This window comes from Argentina anserina, chromosome 2 (genome assembly GCF_933775445.1).
Source record: "Argentina anserina chromosome 2, drPotAnse1.1, whole genome shotgun sequence".
NCBI lineage: Eukaryota > Viridiplantae > Streptophyta > Magnoliopsida > Rosales > Rosaceae > Argentina > Argentina anserina.
The window spans coordinates 15,733,639-15,752,858 of record NC_065873.1 but is presented as its reverse complement, the minus strand read 5'-3'; the positions used below and the strand labels follow the sequence as shown (position 1 = coordinate 15,752,858).

Genomic DNA, 19,220 nt, shown 5'->3' with positions numbered 1-19,220 from the left:
TCTCTATTTCTTTGCTGTGCTGACGGGGTCCCCCGATCTCTTTGTTTTTCTGGGTGGTGGCTGCTCTTGGACTTCTCCATCTTTCTATTCTAATATTTACCAACAAGATTTTCGGGATGGATCCCACTGAGCTCGTCTCTTGATTTTCCTCCTTGCTTTCTCTTTGGGAGTGATTTCAGGGAGGAGAAAATTCAAAGCGCTGGCCCGGCTGTTGCAAACACTCCATGTTTTCTCCCTTGTATCCGTACTATTTCGCAATTCATCCAACATCTTATCTTCGATTCCTATAACCATTAATGTATCAATAAGAAAATAACACATTGGCGAGTAGCCACGTCTGCATATACCTCATAGCTGTGTTATCTTGAGTTCATTGCATTGTTACAATGTGGGGAATATCTAGCAAGCAAATGACAGCTGGGGTATCTGATCTCGATTCCCAATTGGGTTTCCGAACCAAACTCATCAAGTGAAGAGCATAATCATACATGAGTGCTAGGGCTTCGGATTCTCCTATAATGTACTAGTAGACTGTCATCTCATGACCTCATGATCAATTTCTTTTCTTCAGTAAAAATGGAAATGTATATGTATCTAATTAAGATTGTGTCGGCTTGTTGTGAAGAATGCTAGTTACTGAATGGACTAAAAGAGAGTCAACTCAGCTAGAGCCTAGAGATAAAACATCTTTAGGCATATATATTTGAGGAGATACCCTCAAGCGTCGAGACAATTATGTTTGAGCTCAATTCAACAAACAAAGTGAAACACAAGGTCCAACATTTAAGTGAGGTGAAATTCTCTAAAATACCTAAATGAGGCAAAATTTCATTTAATATTCACTCGAGACCGATCTAACTTAGGCCGATTACGTGAGGTTATAATCAGATTGAACTTGATACATGTATCTATCAAGTACATAAACATAGGGGCTAGCCGGCTAAGTTGCCCACTTCCCCCCGACACTGCCCATGATTGAAAAATGATCATATCACCACTACTGGATCATTGGCTGCAAACTTGTAACTTGGAAGGCTTCCCCCCAATTTCCTCTTAACTCCGGGTAATAATTCCTTTCCTAGTTTGGTGAATGTTCATTAGAGGGGGGAAAAATAGATTTGGTACGTTTAGTGTTAAAAATGTCTTTTTATATGGCTCATGCTTGTTTAGAGTAACATCATTTTATGATTAATAATTGAATCAGGCTAGATTAGCCCAGATTAGGAGCTACTAGGTAATGGTGAGATATTGATTCTTGCAAGAATAATGAGTCAGATGACCACATGACATATTGGGGTCTAGCTCGCTGGCGTTGACCTAGACTCTATATTGGGGTCCTCTTGCAACAATATCTTGTTCTGGGCCACAAATCGAATTAGAGTGAAAGACTGAAAGGTGTGGTTTAGAGTAGTTGCCAACCAGCACATTTTTAGGTCAAGTCTTTCCAATGTTAAGACTATTCCTTTCACATATAGCACTATAGGAGAGTAATCAGTTGTGCGGCCAAAAATAGGACCTTATTTCATGTAGAAAATGTATCTAGCAAAATAGTTATTATAGCAAATTGATATCAATAGATGTAGGTCGGAATCCTTGCAGAGGATTCGTTTGAGTTTGGCATTGGATTGAGTGGAATTTAGGAGGTGGAGCTTTTTAGAGTTGGAGCCTCAGTCAAAGACCGCCATGGCTTGGTGACGGACCTGAAACTAAGGAGGCCATCGTCGCGGAAACGACTGTGAATGTTGATACATTCAGTAAAGTGACATTGGGTTAGAAGGATCTCTTAACGAATCTTTTCTTTCTTCTCATCAGAATTATGTCAGAAGAGAATTGTACTGGTGAGAAAACCACAAGACTACGAGTAAAATTTATAGTTACATAACTATATTGCATAGGAAAACCATATTTTATGAAATGGTTGAGGATACCAAAATTATGTTATGCTTTTATTTCTGTTGATGCTGTGATTATACTTGATTCAGTACGCCGTGCTTCCCGCGTATGTAGTACGCCGTACTCCTGGTCACTTCTCTGTCACAGGTAACACACGTCGTTAGAGCAGAGACCACGGCGGCGTGGTCTTCGACTCTCCGACGCTCAAGTCAGGGTAATGATAATTTGTGCAGAGTGATGGTAGGAAGTTCAGTGTACTTACCTTGTAAGGTCAAGAGTTTGACCTTTTATTGTTGAGTTGAAGTGGATCGTTTACTTGCCATTCGATGTGGGACGACGTCCGATTAAGGTGCTCTCTGGAGCCTTCTTTGAGATGCGCGTGAGGGCACGTCCGTAGTCGGTTTGGGCCGTGGGGAGGCCCGTTGTGTAGTTAGCGCGGCTGACTTGCTGTTAGTGTTGTAGGATTGTGCTATACGTTAGCTTTAATGCGCTGGTAGTTGTGCTGATTATGGCGGGCATAAGCCTATGCCAACAAGTCCCCCCAAGTTCCCAGTCTAGAGAGGTAATTTCTTGACTGGGGAGTTAATAATTGAGCGTCTTGCCATGATCAGCAATGGGTCTTGCGGACCCTCTCGTAGTCCCCCCACTCCCCGGTTAAGGAATGCCGAGTTTTTGTTTAGTATGTTTGATCGCTTCTCTCTGTTGGGGACTTCTTATATCGCTACTTTTGAGCATAGTGCGTCTTTCATGGCGTAGTAAGTTCTTACGCGTAGGACGTCTTATCGCTGTCTTTGAGCGTAGTGCGTCCGTCATAGCGTAGTAAGTTCTTACGCGTAGGATGTCTTACCGCTGTCTTTGAGCGTAGTGCGTCCGTCATAGCGTAGTAAGTTCTTACGCGTAGGATGTCTTACCGCTGTCTTTGAGCGTAGTGCGTCCGTCATAGTGTAGTAAGTTCTTACGCGTAGGACGTCTTACCGCTGTCTTTGAGCGTAGTGCGTCCGTCATAGTGTAGTAAGTTCTTACGCGTAGGACGTCTTACCGCTGTCTTTGAGCGTAGTACGTCCGTCATAGCGTAGTAAGTTCTTACACGTAGGACGTCTTATCGCTGTCTTTGAGCGTAGTGCGTCCGTCATAGCGTAGTAAGTTCTTACGCGTGGGACGTCTTATCGCTGTCTTTGAGCGTAGTGCGTCCGTCATAGCGTAGTAAGTTCTTACGCGTGGGACGTCTTATCGCTGTCTTTGAGCGTAGTGCGTCCGTCATAGCGTAGTAAGTTCTTACGCGTGGGACGTCTTATCGCTGTCTTTGAGCGTGGTGTGTGTAGGTTGGGATCAGCGCCATTCTTGCTGTGGGGAGCACGTGTCATACATGCATTGGGTGGATGTTTCGTGAACGTTTTGAATTCGTGGGGTGACGTTATCCGAGAAGACAGTTATTGCGTGTAATTAAGGCGTGTGTAACCGAAACGTTGCCTCGGTAACTCAGGCCACGTGGCGAGATCTGGAGCGATGCCTCTTGGGTCGACGACTAGGATGCGAGTAACGGTTTTCTGAATCTGACGGTTAAGGATCGCTGCTGAAGGATCAACGGGCAGGATGTGAGGTGGAGTTTACTACAAAAGGGTGAAAGGGACAGAATGGCTGTCATTATCGACAGACCCAAGTTTTCGAAATCCAAATTCTCTCATTCCCTCTCTTTTGCTCTTGTCTGTTTCCTTTCCTTCCAAGCGTAAACTCATCGGGATTTTGGCGTGAATCGGCTTTTTGAGGTATGTTTTCTGGTCGGATCCTTCTTTATTCGGTTTGTGGCTTGTTGTTTGTTGGTAGATTTGTGTTCGTAGGGTAAATCGGTGGCCTTGGGTTTTGGGTCTTTCCGGCAGATATGTGGGTTTTGGGTCCATTTGATCTTTAGATGATTATTTTCCGGCAAGGTGGGGTGTTTGTATGGGCGGTGCGGATGGGTTTTCGCCGTTAACTGGGCTTGGTGTTCTTCATGTTCTTCGTGTTCTTCGTGTTCTTCATATTCTTCAAACTTGTTCTTGCGAGGTTCGTAGGATAGATCTGACTTTACTTTTTGACTTCTAGTTTTAGGTTGTTCGCCTTTGACTTCGGTGTTGCTTGCTGCGGCGTAATGTCTAGGATAATTATACTAACTGATAGCGATTCCGCGTCTGCAGAAGGAAGTTGGTCCGCGTCGTCATCCGCTTGGTCGTGGACAAGTGAATTAGAGACCAACTACTTGGACTTGGTGCGGCGTAGTGGTGGAAACGATTTGCATCGCGAAGATCGTTCTACTGTCTTTGCTAGGGTGTTAGCGAACTGGGATACGAGTGAGTCGTCAAGCACCATGGAGTCGCAACGTGAAGAGACTGGAGAAAGTGAAGGAGTATCTGAGCGTATTATAAGTGCTTCGGGGACTAGCACTTCAGGCCCAACGCTGAGCCCAGCGCCTGTAAGGCGCTGGTTAGATGGTGGTGTGCAGAGGTCGGAAGTGGAGGAGGCATATGGAGCCGACTCTGCCGCAGTGAGTGGTTATGTCGAGGAATTTAAGTTACCTGGGACTATCCTCGCCCGTGCGATTCGGCGTGATGAATTTGGTTCAATGTTGCCAAACGGGCATGCGTTGGTGAGCCCCTCCGTATTACGACTTGGGGTGGAGTTGCCGTTAGACCCTCGTCTGCAATGTCTTGTGGCGGAGTTTGGCTTGGCCTTTGGCCAGGTGAGTTATAACATGTGGCGGGTTCTTCTCGGTCTCTGTTCATTATTCTACCTGTCGGGGTGTTCGGCTCCTACTGCGGCGGAGGTTCTCCATTTCTTCAAAGTGGATTACAACCAGCGTAATGGTAATGGGGGGACCGCGCGGTTTGTGAGGCGGGATGAGCGCAGTGAGTACCAGGTTTTAGAGAACTGGCCCACCTCGGAGGCGAACTGGAGAAAAAACAGCTTCGTGGTGGAGGACGGGTGGGAGTATGGGCGCATTAACGGGGTGGAGTACATCCCAAGAAAACGTATTCCCTCGCGGTTCCGGGCTATTAACTGTAGGTTTCAATGCTTTACTAACTTTTGTTACTACGGAATGATTGTTTGCTGATGCTACCTTCGCTCTGTTTTTGTTTATGTAGCTGGAAGGAGATTGGTTTTGTCCGAGCGAGAGGTTGAACGGGTGAATCGTGTAACTTATCTTTGGAGGTGTCAAGGTGAAGACTTGGTTCACGATTTAAAGGTATTGACGAACCCGTACCTCCTGTTCGAGCAAGGATTACTCCGCCGTCATCGTAAGTAGAAGTGCTCTGTTTTTTTTTTTTTTTTTTTTTTTGTGGCGTATTAATCTGTTGTTATATGTGCAGCTACTACACTCTCGGTGAACAGGAATTTCGAAAAGTCAGAGCGCGTCTGCTACGCCCGGTTTCTGCAGCAGGAAGATCCTGACGTTACGCCGGATACTGAAGGGCTAGCTATCACGATGTTGCGACGCGTCATGTCTAAGAAGGCGGCAGCCTCTACAAAGAAAGTAAACGTCGCGGCGCAGCGAGTCGAGGATTCGTCCGCGGTTGTGGACCTGTCCATTCCCCTGCACGCGAACCTGCCGAATGAGCAGGGATTACCACGCCGCAGTGATGCGGAAGGAGTTGGCCGTATCGATGCCGATCCGCATCTGGCTGATCCGGCGGTGTCGCTTGAGACTGGTAGGAAGAAGAAGCCGCAGAAGGCGAGCGCGTCTTCGAAAAGAGCAAAGTCATCTGCTGCCCCCGAGGATGTGGAGGATGCGGCAGTGGAGGCTCCGCCTCCTAAAAGACAGAGGACTACGCAGCTGGCGCCACTCACCTTCACGGAGTCTCGGGTTTTCGAGGATCTGTCCGCCTTGGACCGCAGTCCTCTGAGCCAGCTAGGAGCTCCGGAACTGGAGAAGCTGGTGTTGTTAAGCCAGCGCGCCGGGCTCGGGGGTTTGAGGCGACCTGAAGGATCTGGTCTGGACCTGCGGAGTCCCCTCGGTCTTGCTGCCACGAGGGCAGCGAAGATGGTTTTTAATTTGCTTGATGCGGAGCGGGATGCTCTGGAGGCACAGCGCCACCTCGCCGAAGTGGTTGAACGAGACAGCACCCGTGAGACAAGGGTGTTGCTGCTGGAAAATGACTTGGCCAATGCTAGGGCCAAGTTGGAAAATGCGGCGAACCTCCAGGAGGACCTTCGGCAGGAGGTTGCCCGTCGAGAGGTAGCGGAGTCACTTGCCCGAGAAGCGGCGGCGGAGAGGGATGCGGCGCAGTCTGCCCTTGCGGATGCAGAGGAGCTTGTTAGGAGGATGAGCGAGGAGGCAGAAGCTGAGAAGGCCCGCGTAGCAGAGGAGGCTGCGTCTAGCGCCGTGACTGCCTTCAAATCATCTATGGAGATGACTAAGTACTTGGAAGGGTACTATGTCACGGCTGTGGGTGACATGATAGCGCAGTTCCAGGAGCTGGAGATGCTGGATCCTGCGGACTACGAGGTCCGTCTGTCGGAGAAGGGTTTGGAACCGCCGCCCATGCCACATGAAGTGACTCCGCCCTTTTCGCAGCCTACTTCTACTGCGGAGGCTGAAGGTGGTAAGGAAATTTCTAACTCTTCTTCGTCTGGTTTTTCTTGTGATAATGACAGGTCTGATTCTAATCCGGAGACTCCCTCTCCTACTCCTCCTTCTCAGAGCATCAGGATGCACAACCGCCGCAAGGCGAATCGGGGGAAGCGGCGGGGCTAGAAGCTGCGAGTACCGACGATGCGGTCTGAGCAATGCTGGCGTACTAAGTTGCGGGGGAGGAGTAGGATAGGGTGATAAGATCGTTGTAATGCGTCTCCTGTCGCCGTAGTCTTTATGTTTCTGTAATTTTTGTAACGGCCTTTGTGCCGAACTTGCTATCTTTTGATGAATAGAAGTTCTTTTGACCCGTGTTTTTTTTATATTATTGCCGTAGTAATATTGTGATTGTTGTTTTGTGCTTTTGGCTGTATGCTTAATTCTATCTTCGTTGTGCGCACAATGAAATTGTCTGTCGAAGGAATTTAATTGCCATAGTACGCTAGCGTAGTAAGGATCAATGGTTTGAAAAATTCCTCATTTCATTGATAGCCTGGCCGTAGCCATTTTGTACAAAGATAGCTAAAGCAGCGCGCCAAAAGCACTCAAACAGTTGGTCCTTGTGCTACGGATGGACTCTTACTTGTAATAGTACTTGAGTTGTTCCATGTTCCAAGGATGGGCTAATTTTTCTCCGTACTTGTCTTCTAGGCAGTACGTGTTTGGGGCTATGATTTGGACGACTTTATATGGTCCATCCCATTTCGGGCGTAGTCCAGTGACCTTTGTTTGGATCTTCTTTAGAACCCAGTCGCCTACTTGTAGTGTCCTGCTTTTGACCCTCGAGTTATAGAAGCGTGCCACGCGCTGTTTGTTCTGGATGTTATGGCGATGCGCTGTGATGCGTTTCTCTTCCAAGAGATCTTTATCAAGGTGTATACTGTCCGAATTGGTTTCGGGGTCAAATAGTGAAACCCGTTGTGTTGGCTGAATTACTTCGATGGGTAGAACTGCTTCCGTGCCATACATTAAGCAAAAAGGAGTTTCGCCTGTGGCTTCTGTTGGTGTGGTACGGATTGCCCATACTACCTCGTCAAGTTTTTCTGGCCAAAGTCCTTTAGCTTCACCCAGCTTTTTCCGAAGAAGGCTTTTAATCAATTTGTTGGCGGCTTCTACTTGCCCATTGGTTTTTGGATGTGCTACGGATGCGAATTTGAGCTTAGTTCCTCTTGCCTTGCACCAGGTGATGAGGTACTCGTTGTTGAACTGCGTGCCGTTATCTGTGATGATAGACTCCGGCGTACCGTGGCGGTAGAAGATGTTGCGTTGCAGGAAGTTTTGAACCTTCTCGGTTGTTATGGCCGTCAGGGGCGCAGCTTCAATCCATTTGGAATGATAATCGATACATACAATGACCCATTTGAATTGACATTTCCCGACGGGTAATGGGCCAATCAGATCCATTCCCCAAAGGCAGTTGATCCACGGGCTGACTATGTAGGATAGTGGTTCGGAGGGTAGGCGTGGTATGGGTCCATGGATTTGACATTTGTGGCAAGACCTGGCGAGCTCCTGTGCATCGGAGGCTAATGTGGGCCAATAATATCCTGTGCGGAGTGTTTTTGCGGCCAATGCGCGGCTGCCGTAATGGTTGCCACAATCACCGCTGTGGATTTCGTTCAAGATCTGCTTGCCTTCTTTGGTTGTGACGCACTTGAGGTCAGCATTCAGCAGACCTTGGCGATAGAGTGTGTTGTTCCGCAGGTAATATCTTACCGCCCGTCTCCTTAGTTGTTTTGCCATGGTCTCGTCCTCTGGTAGTTTGCCGTTGCACTTGAATGCTACTATCTCATCCATCCATGAGGCTTGGTCGCGCTCTATCTGGCATATCTGTTGCAAGGTCTGGTGAATGGAGGGATGGTGGAGAATTTCGACCCTGGTATCCTTGTGGCATTGGTGGGGTTGCGCCGTGGCGAGTCGTGCTAAGGAGTCCGCTCTTGCGTTGTTGGCCCTCGGTATTTGATTGATGTGGTAGAATTCGAACCGCTTTAATAATGTTGTGGCATACGCCAGGTAGGCTGCTAGTTGCTCATCCTTAGCAGTGAAGGACCCGGTGATTTGATTGACTACGAGCTGAGAATCACTGAACACATTAATGCTAGTGGCGCCCGTGCTTAGGGCTAATTGTAGTCCTGCAATCAGTGCTTCGTACTCCGCTACATTGTTGGAGGCAGCAAAGTTGAATTTTAAAGCATACTCGAGTTCGAGTCCCCCCGGTCCGCTCAAGATGATCCCCGCTCCGCTAGATTTTGCGCAGCTAGAGCCATCTACGTGCAAATTCCATGGTGAAATACTGACGGGGTTGATGACATTATCTGGTTCCACTTCCGCCGTATCTCGGGGAATCATTTCTGCTATGAAATCGGCTACAGCCTGTCCTTTTATGGCGGGTCGTGGCCTGTATTCGATGTCGAATTCTGTCAGCTCGATAGCCCATTTGCTGAGTCGCCCGGAGTGTTCTGGATTCTGTAGTACTTGTTTGAGAGGTTGATTTGTGAGTACGTGGATGCTGTGAGCTTGGAAATAGTGGCGCAGTCGTCTGGCTGCTACGATGAGCGCGAGGGCTAATTGCTCCAATGTTGGGTATCTTGTCTCTGGGCCGTTCATAGCTCGTCCTGCGTAAAAAACTGGTAGTTCTTTAGTTCCATCACGGCGAACTAAGGCACTGCTGACCGCAGTTGTGGATACTGCGAGGTAAAGGTACAGGGGTTCACCCGGCTGCGGGGTTGACAGTAATGGTACTGCGGCGAGGTAATCTTTTAATCCCTGAAAGGCCACTTGGCAGTCTGGTGTCCATTCGATCAGTTTACTCTTAGAACGTCTCAACAATCTGAAGAACGGCTCACACTTGTCAGTCAGTCTTGATATGAATCTAGATAATGCCACGAGCCTGCCTTGGAGGGCTTCTACATCCTTCTTGAGTGTTGGCTGCGCCATATCTAGGATGGCCTGTATCTTTTCGGGATTCGCCTCTATGCCGCGTTGACTGACGATGTAGCCCAGGAACTTGCTTGTTGTTACGCCGAAAAAACATTTCTCCGGGTTTAATCTCATCTTGTACTTTTTGAGCACATTGAAGATGGTTCGGAGGTTGGTTACATGGTCTTCTGCTTTTATGCTTTTGGCCAGCATGTCATCGACGTACACCTCGATTTCCCGACCGATGTGTTGGTCAAACATTTGTGTGACGCACCGCACATACGTAGCACCCGCATTTTTTAATCCGAAGGGCATTACGTTGTAGCAGTACAGGCCCCTATCAGTGACGAAGGTCGTAGCTTCTTGATCCGCCGGGTTCATGCGTATCTGATTGTACCCGGAGTAGGCGTCCATCATACTGAGCAACTCGTGACCTGCCGTGGCATCGATGAGCTTGTCAATTCTGGGTAGGGGGAAACTGTCTTTTGGGCATGCTTTGTTTACGTTCTTGTAATCCACACACATACGCCATTTACCGTTGGCTTTGCGTACCATAACACAGTTTGAGATCCACTCAGGGTACTGTACCTCCCGGACGAACTTCATGCCTCTTAATTTGTCAACTTCCTGGCGTATTGCCGTGCTTTTTTCGTCGTCGAAGCTTCGGCGCTTTTGCTTAATTGGGTGTGCGGAAGGTTTGATGTGCAATTCATGCATGATGATGTCGGGCGAGATGCCAGGCATGTCTTCATAAGACCATGCGAAGACTTCCATGTTGTCGCCCAAGAAACTTGTTAAATCTCTCTCAACAGTGGGATTGAGAGTTGCCCCGATTTTGATCCTGCGCTCCGGATGACTTGCGAATGGCGTAATGCTTTTCAATGAGGATTCGGGGTTTGCCGGGATTTTTGTCTCGTATGGCGTAGCCTTCTGCTTGCTCTTTCCCTTCGACGTTTCGTCATCTCGTGCGTCGACAACTTTGTCAGTTAAGTTTACTGTGGCGTGTACTGCCAGGATTTCGTGTCGGTTGCGCGTTTGTCGAATTGCACGTGTCTGGCAATCTTTTGCCACGGACTGTGAACCCCGGACCTGTCCTGTTCCGTGCGGAGTTGGGAATTTTATGATCATCATGTGTCCTGCGATAAAGGTTCTCATCCGGTTAAGTGTAGGTCGGCCGATGATCCCGTTGTATGAGCTGTAGGCATCGACTATGATGAATTCAGCTTCGACGCAAACTGTGCATGGTGCAGTCCCAATACACACCGTCATATAATCCGAACCTAGGGGTTGGGTTATGTCACCAGAGAAGCTGACTAGCGGTTCGTGGTCTTGTACCAATTTCTTGCCGCTACGCTCCATTTTTTCGTAGCAGCCCTTAAATAGGACGTTGACTGCAGATCCCGTGTCGATCATCATCTTCCCTACATCCCATTGTCCGCCCAGGATTGCGTCTATGAGGAAAGCGTCGTCATTGGGTAAGGAGATGCCAATTTCCTCGTCCTCAGTGAAGGTGATCGGTTTCCATCCTTCTTTCTGTCGTTTAACGTTTCCTCCTGTGATGGCATACACTTGTCTTGGGTGATTATTGCGGTCGAGGCGCTTTTTTGCTCGGTTGGACAAGTTGGTCTTCGGGGCTCCTCCCTCTATAACGTTGATGCGGCGTAGGGTCTCGACTGCGGCAACCACATTCTGTTGTACCCTCTGTTGCGCCGGGCGAATTCCCGTGTCGCCATTGGTTCTTAATATGCGGAGGGTGCGGCAATCGTTCGTGTTATGACTTCCATTTTCGTGGAATCTGCACCATTTACCAGTTTCCGCTTCGGTTTGGGGGCGTAGCGGTCTTGCTGGTTTCCTCAACGTGTCCTGATGTGCGTGAAAAAAGTCCTCCAGGGTCTCTTCCCTAGGCAGTGTGTGGTCACTACGGCGTCCCATCGCGTTAACTTGGCGGGGGTCTCTGTTGTCGCGACGTTCCTGGTCAAGTCTTCTGTTCCTGTCCCGGCCCCTGTGCCGATCGTTGTTACGCGCATCACGGTGATTGGCTTGATGCCACTCTCTCTTCCTGCCTTTGCTATGGTCTTCTGTGTTTGGGAAGAGCTCGCGCTGGAGGGGGACTGTGTGTACAGATGTCTGCGGCGTAGTAGTTTTGTCTGATGGTACTGGGGTTCGCTTCTCTCCGTATGTGACGTATTCTGCCTGAGCGTATCGTACTGCTTCAGTCATGATGTCATCGTATGTGGCGCCGCGCATTCGAGGGTCCACATTAATGTGGAACAAGAAGTTCTCTGACCGTAGTCCTTCCTTAAAAGCAGCCAGGGCGAGCGTTTTGTTCAGGTTCCGGCATCTGGATGCTGCCGTCTGCCATCGCATGACGAAGGTGCCCAATGTTTCCCTGCTCTCTTGTTTTACTTGAAATAGGCCATCAGTTGTGTGGGCGGCCCCGGCCATGAGTATAAACCGATTCAGAAATGCTGTGGTTAACTGCGCGAAGGAATCCATGGAGTTCGCTGGTTGTTCAAAGAACCAATTCATGGCATCCCCATCTAAGGTTTCGCTGAATAGGTGGCATAAGGTGGCGTCGTCGAATTCTCTACTGGCAGTGACTTTTTTGAAGTTATCAATGTGCCGGAATGGATCGCCTTCACCTGTGTACGGCGTGATTTTTGGGCTCTTGGATTGAGAAGGACGCACGGTGTTCATTATCCTCGTAGTGAATGGGCCTGGCCTGGCGGCGAACACTGGTTGGCACCGTGGATTGGCATCCCGTTGTTCTATCGCTGTTAGCCGCTGCAAGATCAGGGCTAGCGTGGCAGACTCGCTGTTGTGAGCAGCTGTGGGGGGTCTGGAGCGAGAGGTGACGCTTGTGCTTCCTTCCTCACGGTTATGGATACGCCGTGGTGATGGTGGCCGTTTCTTGGCGAGTTCGGAGGGGGTCAAGCTGATACTTAAGCGAACTTGTTCTCGTCCTCTTGTTTGCGCGCTGCCCTCGCGATTTGACTCCTCATGTAAATGACTGCGCTCAGCCCGTTCAAGCTGTATCCGTATCCTGTCAAGTTCGCTCTGGAGAGCTGCTGCTTTCTCACGTTCCAGTACCTCGCGCTGCTGGCACTCGGCTAGGTCGCGAGCCATGCTTTCCATTCTTGCGGCGGTTGCCGGATCTGTAGTCGCATTGGTACTAACGACTGTTCCGGGTGTGGGTGTGAGGATGAAAGGGTCGTTGGCGGAGGGTAGAGGGTGGTTGAGGCTAAGGTCTGTGACGTCTCCGATGTGACCACCTGCCGGAGTAGAGGGGGACGGATTCGTAGTGCTCATGTCGAAGTGTAGTTGTTTGGCTAGGTGTTGCATGGGATGTTTTTTTTTGTTTGACTTTTTGTTGCTGTTTCCCACAGACGGCGCCAATGTTGATGCTGTGATTATACTTGATTCAGTACGCCGTGCTTCCCGCGTATGTAGTACGCCGTACTCCTGGTCACTTCTCTGTCACAGGTAACACACGTCGTTAGAGCAGAGACCACGGCGGCGTGGTCTTCGACTCTCCGACGCTCAAGTCAGGGTAATGATAATTTGTGCAGAGTGATGGTAGGAAGTTCAGTGTACTTACCTTGTAAGGTCAAGAGTTTGACCTTTTATTGTTGAGTTGAAGTGGATCGTTTACTTGCCATTCGATGTGGGACGACGTCCGATTAAGGTGCTCTCTGGAGCCTTCTTTGAGATGCGCGTGAGGGCACGTCCGTAGTCGGTTTGGGCCGTGGGGAGGCCCGTTGTGTAGTTAGCGCGGCTGACTTGCTGTTAGTGTTGTAGGATTGTGCTATACGTTAGCTTTAATGCGCTGGTAGTTGTGCTGATTATGGCGGGCATAAGCCTATGCCAACAATTTCCTTAATAACAAACTTTGACGGTATCAAAATTGTTTTTTAGATATTTTGATAGACACTATGCTTCAATGCTTGGATTATAGCTATATATTGATCATTGAGTTATCACATTATTAGATTTAATTATATAATTGTTGATGTTTGGCTAATGAACAAAAAAAAGATGTGAATCTAATCTATCACACATTAATGCGGTTAGAAACACGTCCTCCAATCGTGTGCATATTTCAAAAATCACATACTAACAATCGATATTTCTAACATTCGGTATTGAAGGTGTTCTAGTTTAAATTCAAAAGTGATTGGCTCTTAATTCGATGGTAAATCAAAATTCCAATACCCATAAAAAATGCAATGCCTAAACATTGCACATATTATGGACATCACCTCAGAAACTTTGAACCCAACAAACCATCAAGCTCTAAAGAGATCTTCTTTCCATGTAAGAGTAGAAACAAAGAAAAACAAGAATGTATTTCCATTAAATTGCTATGAGCCCCCACTTCCATAGTGGTGTAGAGCGTTTGTTCATCCGCTCCACAATTCCCACATTTTTCCATTTTCGGAAAATCATGAAAAGCCAAAAATCATTACACGAGCCTTACCCGACCCGGCCCAAGATCAGACCTACAGAAACATTTGAAAGGGAAGCGAGCACCGACGCAAGAAAAAGAGCGAGGTAGCCGTTAGAGAGAGATAGAAGCATCGCGACTTTTGCCATGGTATTAAAATCGGACGGTTGAGATTAAATAGCCGTTGCGTTCAAACCCGAGAACGAACACATGCCCGTTCTCTCCGTGCCTAATTTCGCTTTTTAATTTTCTTTTCCTTTTTATTCTTTTGTTTTTTGGTTAATCTCTCTCTCTCTGCTTCTTAAAACCCCAAGAACAATAAACTGAGAGTGTGACAGAGATAGAGAGAGAAAGAGAGAGAGAGAGAGAGAGAGAGAGAGAGAGAGAGAGAGAGAGAGAGAGACCTCACCCAGTATCATAGCCTCTCTTGATTCAAGATCTCAATCTGGGCTCTTAAAGATTCGAACTTTCGTCAAGGTTTGATCTGGGTTCTTTGTTTTTGGTTAAATTCTGAATCTTTTGATCTGTGTTGTGTGATTCTGTTGTTCTGTTCTTGCTTTAGATCATGGGTTTTTCTGGGTTCGTTTAGTTTTCTTTGAATTCAGGGGTTTTGTGTTTTGATGTGTTGTGATTGGTATTGAAGGTGATCGAGATGGGTTCCAGGGAGAACAATCAAGGGCTGGTTAGGAATGCCAATTTCCAAGGTAGGGGCATTTCAGAATGCTTAATGAATTTTTGTTTTGAATTTAAAGTTTTGATTTTTAATTTTATGTTTATTGAAATTGTAAAGGTCCAAGATTGGGGGGCTCCAAGTTTTTGAAGGAGATTGGCAACAATCCTCGGGCTGCTCTTAGCAATATCACCAATTTCAAAAGAGAGGCTTCTGGGTATGTGGATTTCATCTCAGAATCTGAATCTGTTTTTGAATCTGTTTTTGGGTTTTTGTTGTGGCATTTGATTTTTATAAGTCAAGTAGTCTTTGGGTTTCAAGTAATCGATTTGGGACTTACATTTCAGGCTCGGTGCGGTTCGTGATAAAAAGCTGTCAAATCTGGGTCATAGACCCATTACAAGGTTGGAACTCACTCAATCTTCTTTGATCTCTTGTTATTGGTTAATTAATTCTTGTTTTTTGTTATCAATATTTGAACTTTTTGTGCCATGATGTTTTGTACAGGAGATTTGCTGCACAGATGGTCCAGCAGAACCCAAATGTATATTCTTTTCACTCTATTCTTTATTTTTCATTGATTGTATTTGTTAACGCAAATCGAAATTTATTGCGGTTGTGATCATATGCTTTAGGAATCGGAGGTTCCAAATCCTACTGGAGTTAGGGAGTGTGATCAGGGAACTAAAAAACTGAGCTCAACTACTACTGTCGATCCTAGTGGACTTGTGGACTTGGGGATCATAGATGTGGAGGACAGTGAGGAGGAAGATTTTGATGCTGTGCCAATGTATGTGAAGCACACAGAAGCTATGCTAGATGAGATTGATAGGATGGTATGTGTGACTAGTACTTAATTTGATTGGCAATAAAGGGGTCCTTTGTAGTTTATTAGAAAATTTAAAAGGTAGTTGGTGTTGCATTACTGCAGGAAGAGGATGAAGAATCTGAAGACCCCATTATGGATATCGACACCAGCAGTTTGAAGGATTCACTCAGTGTTGTGGACTACATAGATGACATCTATGCACACTACAGGAAAACTGAGGTACTGTGGTTATTGAGCATTAAACAAGTACCTGATAACTCATCTGTTTGATTAGAGGAGCCTCAAACTTGTATAAAGTTAGCATTTGTGGTCTCATATAGTGTTGGGAGAGAATAATGGAAAGAACTTGCGTAGATGGGGGTATAAAATAATGGAAAGGACTCATGTAGATGGGAAGAATAGCAAAATCAGGCTTCGTTGTATATGAAAATGTTGACCACGTTATTGGCTAACTGTGTAGTGGTGACATTACAAAGTCGATCATATAGACATGGTACTGTTGAGCTGTTGTATATGTAAATGCTGAACACAGAACACCATTGCTGAAGTATGCAATGCTTATTACTTTTTAATGGTTCGATCAGAACTTATATATAAAGCATTTGCCAATGAGCCAATTGGAGTTGGTAGATATGTAGTTCTGTACAAACTGGTAAAGATCATTGAATGAGCTAAAGTAAACTTCTGTTTTGTGTATCTGTATCATGTATTGTGATTCATGCAGTTATAACAACTGTTTGTTTTTGAAGCTTTTTGGTTATTTTCTGTCAAACAGTTGCCATGTTTACAGTAGGTGATATTCTGTTGGACTCATTTGTAAATGGGTCTTTCTTCTAGTTTTACTTTTTAAATAGTTGTTCAGACATTCTGAAAATTTACATCTTAATCATGCAGAATCAAAGCTGTGTCTCTCCATGTTACATGGCCCAGCAACCTGATATCAATGAGAAGATGAGGGCTATTCTTATTGACTGGCTCATTGAGGTATGGTATTAATTCATTGGACCAGTTGAAAAGTTTTAAGTTTAGGAATGGGTTTACTTAATTTAATGGGTTTGATGATTCTGTTACCAGGTCCACTACAAGTTTGAGCTTATGGACGAGACATTATTCCTCACCGTCAATCTTATTGACAGATTCTTAGAGAGCCAAGTGGTGGTAAGAAAGAAGCTTCAGCTGGTTGGAGTGACAGCCATGTTACTAGCCTGCAAGTATGAGGAGGTTTCTGTCCCAGTCGTGGAGGATTTTGTTCTGATATCAGATAAGGCATACACAAGGCAAGATGTCCTTGGCATGGAGAAATCAATGGTTAACAAGTTACAATTCAACTTTTCTGTTCCTACCCCATATGTGTTCATGAGGAGATTCCTCAAGGCTGCTCAGTCTGACAAAAAGGTTAGTAATAGGAACCCCGATTTGCAGATGTGTCAAGCTTTATCTGTTAAGTCTTGTTTCTCATTGCGTTTTTGATAATGGATTAATGGTATTGAAATACTTGGTACTCTACTCTTGGAATTTGTAACAGCTTGAGCTTTTGTCCTTCTTCCTCATTGAGCTTTCCCTGGTGGAGTATGAAATGCTAAAGTTTTCACCATCTCTGCTAGCTGCTGCAGCAATTTACACCGCTCAGTGTAGTCTTTCAAGGTTCAAGCAGTGGAGCAAAACCTGCGAGTGGTATACCAATTACTCAGAAGATGAACTTCAGTGAGTGTTTCAGTTTTGTTTATAGAAATTTTGTACACATAGTATTTGGCTCATTGCTGTATCACAGTATACCACCTGAAATCTTATCAGTGCTCATTGTCTGTTTAATTGTTTCTTTACCAACAGGGAATGCTCGAGGATGATGGTTAGTTTCCATCAGAAGGCTGAAACTGGTAGGCTAACAGGAGTGCATAGGAAGTACAGTACTTGGAAGTTCGGCTATGCTGCTAAAGCTGAACCAGCTGAGTTTCTCCTGAATCCCTGACGCTTCTGCGGGTATCAGATCAAATTTTAAGGGGCTAGTTTTCACTGAGCAACAGAAGTTGCCCTGGGGGGGGGGGGGGGGTCTTAGTGAAACCCCACACATGGGGGATCATGGGTAATCTTCTTTTGTTGCCAAAACAAACACATGTACGAGTGTCTGCATTAATAATGTTCTTTTCTGTCTTAGTAGAGTCTTTTATTGACAACTCGGTGATTTCTATGTTTCAAATGGTTACTTTGATCAGTTTGATGATTTCTTTATGTGAATATAAATATGTTTGGTCTCTCCCTAGCTTGTTGGGAAGAGAAGGGAACCAAATGGAAAAAGCATACAAAAACTCAATCGAACTGGTGAAATTAAAACACTATCAGTTTGATGTGAATATCAAAATGGTTTCTTTATGTGAATATAAATATGTTTGTCTCTCCCTAGCTTGTTGGGAACCAAATGGAAAAAGCATACAAAAACTCAATCGAACTGATGAAATTAAAACACTGTATCAGTTTGATGTGAATATCAAAATGGTTTCTTTATGTGAATATAAATATGTTTGTCTTGTTGGAGAGGATAGATCCCACATCTAAGAAGTGACAAATAAAATAAAGATTATAAGTGGGTGAATAATAAACAATTGTACCGAGGTCTTTTGTGATTAACATTCAACACATGTGAGGTGGCTAAATTGGGACAGTATCGGTACAGTTGTCTCTCCCTAGCTTGTTGGGAACCAAATGGAAAAAGCATACAAAAACTCAATCGAACTGATGAAATTAAAACACTGTATCAGTTTGATGTGAATATCAAAATGGTTTCTTTATGTGAATATAAATATGTTTGTCTTGTTGGAGATGAGAGATCTCACATCTAAGAAGTGACAAATAAAATAAAGATTATAAATAGGTGAATAATAAACAATTGTATCGAGGTCTTTTGTGATTAACAACATGGAATGCTCGAGGATGATGGTTAGTTTCCATCAGAAGACTGAAACTGGTAGGCTAACAGGAGTGCATAGGAAGTACAGTACTTGGAAGTTCGGCTATGCTGCTAAAGCTGAACCAGCTGAGTTTCTCCTGAATCCCTGACGCTTCTGCGGGTATCAGATCAAATTTTAAGGGGCTAGTTTTCACTGAGCAACAGAAGTTGCCCTGGGGGGTCTTAGTGAAACCACACATGGGGATCATGGGTAATCTTCTTTTGTTGCCAAAACAAACACATGTACGAGTGTCTGCATTAATAATGTTCTTTTCTGTCTTAGTAGAGTCTTTTATTGACAACTCGGTGATTTCTATGTTTCAAATGGTTACTTTGATCAGTTTGATGATTTCTTTATGTGAATATAAATATGTTTGGTCTCTCCCTAGCTTGTTGGGAAGAGAAGGGAACCAAATGGAAAAAGCATACAAAAACTCAATCGAACTGGTGAAATTAAAACACTATCAGTTTGATGTGAATATCAAAATGGTTTCTTTATGTGAATATAAATATGTTTGTCTCTCCCTAGCTTGTCGGGAACCAAATGGAAAAAGCATACAAAAACTCAATCGAACTGATGAAATTAAAACACTGTATCAGTTTGATGTGAATATCAAAATGGTTTCTTTATGTGAATATAAATATGTTTGTCTTGTTGGAGAGGATAGATCCCACATCTAAGAAGTGACAAATAAAATAAAGATTATAAGTGGGTGAATAATAAACAATTGTACCGAGGTCTTTTGTGATTAACATTCAACACATGTGAGGTGGCTAAATTGGGACAATATCGGTACAGTTGTCTCTCCCTAGCTTGTTGGGAACCAAATGGAAAAAGCATACAAAAACTCAATCGAACTGATGAAATTAAAACACTGTATCAGTTTGATGTGAATATCAAAATGGTTTCTTTAT

General features: G+C 45.4%; 3 protein-coding genes across 3 annotated transcripts; 2 read left to right on the top strand and 1 right to left on the bottom strand.

The window, feature by feature from the left end:
* The first annotated feature begins 4,021 nt into the window (after positions 1-4,021).
* LOC126784044 (uncharacterized) lies at positions 4,022-6,803 on the top strand. Its single transcript, XM_050509548.1, has 4 exons — positions 4,022-4,928; positions 5,013-5,165; positions 5,238-6,470; positions 6,569-6,803. Exons 1-4 carry the CDS (start codon positions 4,022-4,024, stop codon positions 6,649-6,651), a joined length of 2,376 nt encoding a protein of 791 aa, XP_050365505.1. The 3' UTR covers positions 6,652-6,803.
* A 275-nt stretch (positions 6,804-7,078) lies between these two features.
* LOC126784042 (uncharacterized) lies at positions 7,079-12,727 on the bottom strand. Its single transcript, XM_050509547.1, has one exon. It carries the CDS (start codon positions 12,725-12,727, stop codon positions 7,079-7,081), a length of 5,649 nt encoding a protein of 1,882 aa, XP_050365504.1.
* Positions 12,728-14,508: 1,781 nt separating this feature from the next.
* Positions 14,509-17,395, top strand: LOC126783154 (G2/mitotic-specific cyclin-2-like). The gene is made up of 10 exons (XM_050508567.1): positions 14,509-14,566; positions 14,653-14,749; positions 14,880-14,936; positions 15,040-15,076; positions 15,168-15,368; positions 15,464-15,580; positions 16,256-16,345; positions 16,436-16,756; positions 16,887-17,065; positions 17,192-17,395. The coding sequence occupies exons 1-10, from the start codon at positions 14,515-14,517 to the stop codon at positions 17,328-17,330; spliced, it is 1,290 nt and encodes a 429-aa protein (XP_050364524.1). The 5' UTR covers positions 14,509-14,514; the 3' UTR covers positions 17,331-17,395.
* The last annotated feature ends 1,825 nt before the right edge of the window (positions 17,396-19,220 follow it).

Coding starts and splice junctions, on each gene's coding strand:
- LOC126784044 (XM_050509548.1), top strand. CDS start 4,022: ATGTCTAGGATAATTATACTAACTGATAGCGATTCCGCGTCTGCAGAA. Junction 4,929..5,012: donor GCGGTTCCGGGCTATTAACT/GTAGGTTTCAAT, acceptor TTGTTTATGTAG/CTGGAAGGAGATTGGTTTTG. Junction 5,166..5,237: donor AGGATTACTCCGCCGTCATC/GTAAGTAGAAGT, acceptor TTATATGTGCAG/CTACTACACTCTCGGTGAAC.
- LOC126784042 (XM_050509547.1), bottom strand. CDS start 12,727: ATGAGCACTACGAATCCGTCCCCCTCTACTCCGGCAGGTGGTCACATC.
- LOC126783154 (XM_050508567.1), top strand. CDS start 14,515: ATGGGTTCCAGGGAGAACAATCAAGGGCTGGTTAGGAATGCCAATTTC. Junction 15,077..15,167: donor TGGTCCAGCAGAACCCAAAT/GTATATTCTTTT, acceptor CATATGCTTTAG/GAATCGGAGGTTCCAAATCC. Junction 15,369..15,463: donor TAGATGAGATTGATAGGATG/GTATGTGTGACT, acceptor GCATTACTGCAG/GAAGAGGATGAAGAATCTGA.